The sequence below is a fragment of the Protomyctophum parallelum genome, assembly GCF_964188405.1.
Source record: "Protomyctophum parallelum genome assembly, chromosome: 7".
NCBI lineage: Eukaryota > Metazoa > Chordata > Actinopteri > Myctophiformes > Myctophidae > Protomyctophum > Protomyctophum parallelum.
The window spans coordinates 20,250,883-20,260,457 of record NC_139705.1 but is presented as its reverse complement, the minus strand read 5'-3'; the positions used below and the strand labels follow the sequence as shown (position 1 = coordinate 20,260,457).

The 9,575-nt window shown below is 41.3% G+C and overlaps 2 protein-coding genes across 2 annotated transcripts in view; both read left to right on the top strand.

The window, feature by feature from the left end:
* The window catches only part of ppardb (peroxisome proliferator-activated receptor delta b), a 7,599-nt gene extending 1,312 nt beyond the window's left edge, over positions 1 to 6,287 (top strand). Inside the window, exons 2-8 of the mRNA XM_083769314.1 lie at positions 1 to 312; positions 1,515 to 1,666; positions 2,426 to 2,564; positions 2,649 to 2,851; positions 3,548 to 3,754; positions 3,856 to 4,099; positions 4,322 to 6,287. The exon at positions 1 to 312 is cut by the window's left edge and continues 103 nt beyond it. Coding sequence (XP_083625440.1) covers positions 1 to 312; positions 1,515 to 1,666; positions 2,426 to 2,564; positions 2,649 to 2,851; positions 3,548 to 3,754; positions 3,856 to 4,099; positions 4,322 to 4,569 — 1,505 coding nt within the window. The 3' untranslated portion in view covers positions 4,570 to 6,287. The remainder of the gene's footprint in view (positions 313 to 1,514; positions 1,667 to 2,425; positions 2,565 to 2,648; positions 2,852 to 3,547; positions 3,755 to 3,855; positions 4,100 to 4,321) is intronic.
* On the top strand, positions 5,608 to 9,437 carry mkrn4 (makorin, ring finger protein, 4; the record flags this gene model as incomplete). The annotated part of the gene is made up of 7 exons (XM_083769713.1): positions 5,608 to 5,612; positions 7,514 to 7,642; positions 7,728 to 7,809; positions 8,558 to 8,778; positions 8,905 to 9,012; positions 9,131 to 9,242; positions 9,321 to 9,437. 7 exons carry the CDS (start codon positions 5,608 to 5,610, stop codon positions 9,435 to 9,437), a joined length of 774 nt encoding a protein of 257 aa, XP_083625839.1.
* Positions 9,438 to 9,575: the final 138 nt, after the last annotated feature.

Genomic DNA, 9,575 nt, shown 5'->3' with positions numbered 1-9,575 from the left:
GGGAGAGGGTGAATGGCCACTGTGAGCCAAACATCCCCCAGGTAATGGCTGACGTGAGGAGGATGGCACCAGAGGCTGAGTCTGGAGCCTCAAATAGAGGCAGGAGGACAGTAGTGCAGGTTCCGACCGAGCTGAAAGCCAGGCAAGATGTTGAGCAGGATGGAGAGAAGGAAGAGTCGGAAAACAGAGGGGGATCTGCTACTTCAAGAGTTGTTTTTAAAGACTATCGGACAGCAGAGAAAGAGATGCTAGAACAGGATGTGAACGATGATTACAGCCCAACCAGAACTAGAGCTTCCACCAACTACACAGGTAAGATAACACAACTCTAATGTCACGCAGAGCTTACACAGAACCTTATTTGAGCATTTTTTATCAGTTAAAGCTGCACTACGTGTAGATCTTTCCTCTTTTACAACGGATTTGAACCCTGTTTCCTGTGGAAGTGCTGATTTTTTTTTACCCCTGAGATAATGGAACCTTTCTGCTTGCTCAGGGGATAAATTGAATGTTGACCATCAGGTCAAAATTTGTGTCATGTCCTGTGTCTAGGTGAGACATGACCTTTGACATGATCTATATCAGTGGTTCGCAAAGTGGGGTCAAGGGACCCCCAGGGGTCCATGAGGGAGTTCCAGTGGGTCCCAGCTAAATGATAATTAGGAACCCTTACCAAATGGACTCTTATGGATCTGTAACTCAGAGAGTGTACAAATGGAACCAAATGGACTCTAACGGCCCGGGTCCATTTTGTTCCATTTGTATTTTGTACACTCTCAGAGATAAATTAACATTGATTTTACAATATAAATTGGGGTCCCAGAGATAGAAATACCATTAAATGGGCTGGGGGGTCTTTACTCTGTAGACCAGCGGTTCCCAAACCTTTTTGGCCATGCACCCCCTGTTACCTCCTGACCTAGCTGACGCACCCCCCACACATTTCATATTTAACCACATATATGAACCTGAATATGGCATATACATGCAGCATATAGGCTATACTTGCCATAATATCTTAATATTTAAATAAAACCATAGCACCACCATTAGCCTTTTCATGTCGTTGCCGGCCCCTAGAAGGTGCCCGTGCACCACAAGGGGTGCACACATGCTGTAGAGTTCAGAACATTGGTTCCCAACCATTTTTATACTGAAGAACCACCTCAGAAAATATCTGTCTCTCCAAGTACCACCATAATAACTGATTTCAAAATACCGGAGCGTAGACCTGCCCTTTTTTGTTCCATTTCTAAGCCAATAATGCTGATGCTCTGACAAAACTCTGTCTAATCGTAATCACTAATCAGCACAACTAGTGATATTTCTGATATTTCATGAATCATAAAAAAGTACATAGTGCTTCTTTAAATAAATGAATTATTTACAAATTATGGTAACTTACATGAGGATAATATAGAAATATAAGCTGTTATATATAATTGTATAGCCCTATTCATGGTGACATGTTAATATTCTACTCTGTCCCCAATATCATTTATATCTTTATGAAGACCTTTCTCAAACATCATCTCCTTCACTGTCGGAGCAGCTACGTCTTGGGCAAGAGGACAGCACAGGCGCTGGGATCAATATGGAGTGCAAGATCTGTGGGGACAAGGCCTCTGGCTTCCACTATGGCGTACATGCCTGTGAAGGCTGCAAGGTATGGGTGTTAGTGGCTTACAGTTCATTAGATGTCTTGCAGATAAAAAAGAATGATAATGGCATTTCCTGAGCTGTGCTGAGGCTGCTGTCTTCTTTCCCTGAATAACTAAAAAATACATTGCATGGATGCACCTGGGACGTATCCTCAGTGTTGTATCCTGAGCTGAGGTCAATGGGGATTCAGGTCTTCCAACATCATACCCCTCACTCAGGCGACCCAGCCGTGGTGATCAAGTCCCGACTTACGTCCCAGTAGCTACCCTCAATCAGTCCCACTAGGGCATTACCAGGGCCACACAATCCATTGGAACTACTCCAGAACCTACGCCCAGGACCTGTGCGTTGCACCAGAGTCCCAGCACCAGACTGTTCATTCAGGAGTGGTGGGCAATGGTTCTGCAGGGAAATGGTGCTGCGTCTCCGCTTGCTGCTTGCATGGCCCTCCTAAAGGCCTCACAGAGGGTTGTTGGGCTTCCTCCTCACGGAGGACACAGGCTAGGGCGCTAACCCATACTGCTCACCGGGTGCCGTCTACATTCCGGCTGTCACCCGTCTCTCCAGTGGTCACCAGACTATACCTGGTTGTCGCATAGTCTATTCCTATGAGTCACTATAAATAGAAAACTAGAACTAAAAAATACGATATAAGACCCTTCTAGGTCAAAACGTTGGTTTCTTCTTTTTAAATATATTTTGCATCGTGGTTACGAGTGTGCAGCCTTTTTTTACCTTCTATGCTGTCTTGTTTGTAACACAGGGGTTTTTCCGACGGACAATTCGAATGAAGCTGGAGTATGAGCGCTGTGAGCGCATCTGCAAGATTCACAAAAAGAATCGCAACAAGTGCCAATATTGTCGCTTCCAGAAGTGCCTTTCTTTGGGAATGTCCCATGATGGTGAGGGTGGAAAAGCTATGGCTCAACTATTGAGGTGGCACGGTAATAATGCAAATGTGAAGATTAATATAAATGTTTTCCCAGCGATCAGATATGGACGTATGCCTGAAGCAGAGAGGAAGAAATTGGTGGCAGGCCTTCTGGCAGAGGAAATGAACATCTGCAACCCTGGGAGCTTAGATCTTAAAGGCCTGGCTAAGCAGGTCAACACTGCCTACCTGAAGAATCTCAGCATGACCAAGAAGAAGGCCCGTAGCATCCTGACAGGCAAAGCAAGCTACGATTCGGTACGTCACAGCCTCAGAACAACTGATCTGAGCTGGCTAACTTGATTGTTTTACTGTCTGTATATAGAATCATTTATGTATGACAAAGAAGAAATCCTGTACATTTTCCCTCTCTTACCACTTTTCTATCATTCATGTTCATTTAGTAAGATAAGATCAGTCGCCATGACTCGCCAGGGACAGCGCAGCAGTTAAATAGAATACAGATTACAGGGAAAGAAAGTATTGTAAGTATTGGCTGCAAGCCTTGCGCATCATATTGGTTGCTTGTAATATTGGTGGTGTCAAGACATTTAAGCGTTTTCTACTGTTGCTGTAAATGTAAGTCAGTGGCAGTCGAAGAGTGGCCACTTGGGAATCGGAAGGTTCTCGGTTCAATCCTGGCCTCCCCCTCTGTTACTGTCAAAGAGACTGAACCCTAAAAGCTCCTGATGAGTAGGTTGGTGCCTTGCATGGTTTCTTCCGGCATCTGTGTGTGAATGGGTGAAGGTAATGCAGGCGTGATATAAATGCACCTGATGTTCCTGATAAAATCAAGCGTTCAAATGGTGTAATAGAAGCAGTTTGTCTTGATTCCTTGTGTATGACAGAGAGCCCACAAATTACTTCTTAATTTTAAGATGAGAAGAATGAATCTATATTTTTATTCTTTGAAGTGGCCACTGAAAAGGAGATTATTCTTATTCTTCCTTTCAGCCCTTTGTGATCCATGACATGGATACTCTCTGGCAGGCTGAAAGTGGATTGGTGTGGAGCCAGTTGGTTCCAGGTGCACCCCTGACCAAGGAGATTGGGGTCCATGTGTTCTACCGCTGTCAGTGCACTACAGTGGAGACAGTCAGAGAACTCACAGAGTTCGCCAAGAGCATTCCAGGGTTTGAGGACCTCTTCCTTAATGACCAGGTATGCTGTCAGAAAATTTGTCATAGAATAAAATTGTATGTTGTATGTCTTTACGTTGGCATGTCTGTATTGCTCAGTCAATGTCTCACTGCATTCTGTAGGTGACTTTGCTCAAGTACGGGGTACACGAGGCTATTTTCGCCATGCTCCCCTCTCTCATGAACAAAGATGGACTGTTGGTGGCCAACGGCAAAGGCTTTGTGACAAGGGAGTTCCTGCGGAGTCTTCGGAAGCCCTTTAGTGACATCATGGAGCCCAAGTTTGAGTTTGCTGTCAAATTCAACTCCTTAGAGCTGGATGACAGCGACCTGGCTATGTTTGTTGCTGCCATCATTCTCTGTGGAGGTGAGCCCAAACTAAGAATATCAATGGCTGTTTATATATCTAAGACGATCTAAAAATATCAATGGCTGTTTATAGATCTAATGTGTGTGTGTATATACTGTATGTTTAAAAATGAACTTGACCACTATTGTTATATACGTATCCTCCAGGTACCTTTTCAGAATGCCGCTATAACATGGCTAACTGGGTTCTCCTGTTGTCTCCTATCCTATGTCCTTCCAGACCGTCCAGGGCTACAGAACGTGAAGCTTGTGGAGCAGAGTCAGGACAGCATTCTCCAGTCCCTGGACCAGCATCTCCAAGTAAACCACCCTGAATCTCTCTACCTCTTCCCCAAATTGTTGCAGAAGATGGCGGACCTGCGGCAGCTTGTCACCGAAAATGCCCTACTGGTCCAGAAAATCAAAAAGACTGAGTCTGAGACCTCACTGCACCCTCTACTACAGGAGATCTATAAAGACATGTATTAGTGCACAGACTGTTAAATACCATTTCAGGATGAAATGGTAGAAGTTTTTCATACACAAAATCCTGTATTGGCATTGCTTTGAACACAAGCATATTTTATTGTTAGCTGCAAAGGCAGACAGTTTTAATACTGTAGTTACATAGTGCTAACACAACAAAGACGGTTTTATGTCAAAATGTTGTTCCAGCTCAGGGTCTGGAATCATGTGTTCTAGTTCAAGTTCTAGTTTCTCAGAACGGTCACTTAGCTGACTGACTGATGTATTGTTTTAATTTTTAAGAGACACTCTGCAGTCAAGTTTCTACTTAAAATTAGCTGAGGGATGCAGATGAAGAGACTTAACCCCACTGATATTGCCTCAGTTTTGCTGTAAAGGGAGAATTTTCATTTTCCTATTCTATTGGCTATTTTGTCCAATGTAAAAAAATAAATATATATATATATATACACACACATACACACATGGTCATTACATGCTTAAGAAAATCAACAATTAAGGTCTAATATTTCTACAATTGCTGTTTGATACTGATGCATTGTGCATGTGCGCATGTATACTTACTAATAATACGTAAGACCATTTTTCAAATATCGTTTTTTTCTTTTAAACATTTTGGACAAAATAGCCAATTTTACATTGAGGTGCCCAGATGTCCTATATCCACATACTATACGGTATGGTATAGGTCAAAATAGAGACCATTAAGTTGTCAGGTTGTACTGTACTAGAATTTATTATAATGCCAAGGTCTGTGGTCATTTTGTTTTCACTTAATCGCAGGCTTTTTGGTTCAACTACTTATGCATAATTGACTTGTTTACATCTTCACATATTGTTACTACTGCAGCTGACTGTGGCTTTGTTTTATTAACACAATGTAAAGTGGACTGGGTTCATATAAGTATAAATCAATGTGTCTACATACCATTTCACTTAAATAAGGTAGTGTCCTCACCCAAGTAACAGATTTCTGTTTATTTCAAAGACATGATAGGTAATCATTATAAATTACTGTGCTGCACAGTATAACATAATTAGATGAGGTATTGTTTTTAATTAAATTATAATTATATTCACACGTATATATTCTCTGTAATGATGAATGTGTGGTGTTTTTAAGAACACCAATAACCAACATTTTATGTAGTATAGTGTATAGATCTATAACAATCAGTTTTGAATGTTTGTACCAAAATTCCTACATTTTTGCAACCAACCTTTATGATTACTTGGACCACAAGTAGGCAGGCCGTTGTGGGAAAAATAATCCATTCTGCTAAATAGATTCTGAAATCTGATTCTTTTTTCCCCTTTTTTTCACTGTTAAATCTCTTGCTTGGGTTGACACAAGGCTGCCTTACAATATCTGGCCCTAAAGGATTTCCAAATTCAAGAATTTGAAAAACATGTTGCTTTCATTTCATATGATCTGATTCTCTTTATTGTATTAATAATAATGACACCCTACTTCTATTATTCTATCAGTGTGTAGGTGCCATTCTGGAAAGCCAATGGGAAAGTGTATCTACCTTATATCTACCTCTGTACGTGTTCCATCTCTTTGATAATATTTTCCCCCTGGCTGATATCATTTCAGAATGTTGCCTTAAACATTGCTTTTAGTATCCTACACATTAAATATGATTGGTGTATGTGCAGTGTGCCAAACAAAAAGCTTGTCTCAAACGAATGAACTGACAAAACTATAATAAACAAGAGCATAACTATGAATCAAATATGTTAAATTACTTTAGGCTAAATGGATACAATAACTATAGTATAGTCACATTTTAATTTACGATATATTAGCTATGCTGGTGTAGGCATCTTTCTTCTCGAACATATTCCCAAATTAATGGATGACGAGTGACGACTGTACTACATTTCTATTGGTTGGCCAATTTAATTGGTAAAAGGAAAGGAAGGCTTGCTAAGTTAATAGGCCACGAGCGTTTGTTGAGAGTTGAGACTGAAGAGAATGGAAAGGACATATATCCAAAGTTTTGCAGTTTGTAGGTATTAAAGCGTCTCAGAAACACAACATCCACAACACAACATGGTTAATGTAGGCCTACAATACATTATGAACGTGTATGTAATGAATTAAATATAATATAAATAATATAAACTCATATAAATGCATGCTATTCTACTTTCTAAATGAACAAACTCCAAAGGTGGAGGAGTTAAATTATTTGTGTAGGTCTTTCGAGATTGGTTGTGTTGTCACTGACTCGTCGGTGTGCACGACCACGTGGTGTGATTGTCTACTAATGAAATGTGACGTTGCCACTTTTAACTGCGTCGTTGTCTTCTTCTCTTGATTGAGCAGCTGCAACGAATCTCCGTCTGGAAAGTTTAGAGGTTTTTAGGCTATAGTTTGATAAAGATGGCAGACCGTTTTCCATATCCATATCACTCTAATCATGCTACTGGTCCTAATTTAACCTGCAGGTAGGAATAACGTTAACCGACTATGACATTTTTACATCTCGACGTTTTACACACTCCCCTTTTCTAGCAACTCTTCTTAACAACTTTAGAGTAAAGTTTTTCCCTTGAATAATATTGTGGTTTGGCTTTGCTACCAACGTTGCAGAATGTGTATGCTATGGAGACCTTTTGCAGTCTATGATGGAGACTGGAGCAATAGCAAACTATAACCATAACATTTTCTTATGTTGCGTTGTATTGAGATTTAATTAGCTTTGGTCCATATAGCTATCCCCGATACATGACTGTCATGTCATATTCTAAATTTCTGACACTTGAGAGATCACCGACTTAATTGTTGTGATCCAATAGCTTAGATTAGAAGTTTATCTGCGCAGAGTTTTAGGAGTTAACTCCTTCTATGGACCAGAGCTTATTGGACCGCTGTGGCTCAGGTGGTGCCAGTAGACGTTGCCAAATAATTATAATGCTTCTCTTCTCTTTTTTTAAGGTCATTCCTAAATGGCTCTTGTAGCTTTGGTTCCAGATGTGCATATGTACACCAATGGCCAGCATTGCCATCAGCCCAAATATGCAGGTACTTCCAGAAAGGAGGATGCTGGTATGGTGATCGGTGCAGGTGAGTGGTCTGCTCTTTGTGTACTGAATATCTTTAGTACTGTAGGCTACCTTTTTAATTATCTGTACCCGTTTTGTGTCTGCAGATATCTTCATGTTCTTCAGCCTACTGGTGTAGAGGGTAGGAGAGGTTCAGCAGCTGATGTTCCTTCGTTTTATGCTGGCAATGTACTGCCTGATCGCAGAGGGTCTGAGCCTGCGCTCATCTATCGCAGCCATCCGGTCCAGGAAATTGCAAGTGAAGAACTCAGACGGTCAGGGTCTGTGTTAGCAAATGTATCACATGTACAGTACAACTCCAGGGACATGACAACAGATTATTCATCCAGGCACATGATGACAAATACTGCTGAGGCTGAAGTGGCAACAGGTATTGGTGGTATTAATTATTGCTGCTTAAAGGGCTACTTCATTGGCTTTTTTTTTACTTTCTTGCTGTGTTGTGATAAGGATGTATACATTTGGCAAACTTCCCATGCATTGTACAGACATTTGGCAGTCACTTGTATACAGAGCAATTTAACAAGTTCAATCAGAATAAAAGGCATGTTGTTGTCTTGAGAGCTCACTCTCCAGGCACTGGAAACTCTGCTAACGAATGGCCTACTGCAATGCATAATTGTATGTAGGCTGGTGGACCTTCCAGCACCTAAAGACACAGCATGCAATTAGTTATGATTTTCAGTTGTCCTCGCAATGGAATTAATTTGCCCAACTTAAGGATGCTGTACTTTTGTTTTTCTCCAGCTGCCAAATGGAATCAAACTAATTCCCAGAAACCTCAGCTGAGTCCTGAAATGGCTCAGAGAGAGACAACTCATCAGGTTTTTATGCATTTGTACTGTTTTGTTTGTTTTGCAGAACAAGGTGCTTTCCTCACTAAGTAAGCTATATTTAATTGTCATTATGTGTTAAGGAGCCTTCATCTGGAGGTGCTGCCTCAGCTAACCAAGAGGAAACTGAGGCTTTCACCCAGAGTAAAGATGTGACCTGTGGAATCTGCATGGACAGTGTCTATGAGAAGACCTGTTTACAGGAGCGACGTTTTGGCATCCTTCCTAACTGCAATCATGCCTTCTGTTTAAAATGCATCGTTACCTGGAGGAAGACTAAAGACCTCCGGGAGGAAGTGGTCAAGTATGTTTGTCTTATTTATATTTGAGTAATATATTATCACACAGCTCCATCATTTTAGCCATAATAATGTCATATATTATCACATAGCTCCACTACATGCTGTGAAGGCTTGCACTTTTCATTCAGGTCATGCCCACAATGCCGTGTGAAGTCGCCGTTTTATGTCCCAAACAATTTCTGGGTTGAAGGTCAGGCAAAGGAAAGCCTTATTGCTACTTTCAAAGAGAAATTCAGGTGAGTCCTTCACTCTGTCTAGGTTTATGCAATTTGATTCTTGACTGATATGTCTCTACAATGGCATCTATATCACACCAGGAAAAATATGGCATCCATTTACCCATCCCCCCCACAGTAAGAAAAGATGCAGTTACTTCCTACAACACGGATGCTGTCCCTTCGGAGCGGAGTGCCTTTATTGGCATGATAAATCTACCAAGATGCCACGTCCACCACGTACCCGCATGGTACTGTTATACATGTATGCAGTAGAAAATGCATGTCAGGGCAACAGCAACTTCTATAACTTTCTTTTCTCTATGCAGCCCCGGAATGCTGAATTTTTGGCTGGAATGCTGGATGTTTTCCTCACTATGACCCTCTTGGAAGACTCTGATGACGACTTGGATGACCTCTATTTCAGTGATGAGTCTGACTTTTGACCTGCTACGAATGTCTGAACCAGGCTTTTCTCTTGGTCCCAGACAGTGGGTTTCTGACAGTGCAGTGGTTGCTATTCACTTTATTGTTCCCTTACACTTATTGGCTGCTCTTTGTGACTGCTGTGTATATAGAGTAGT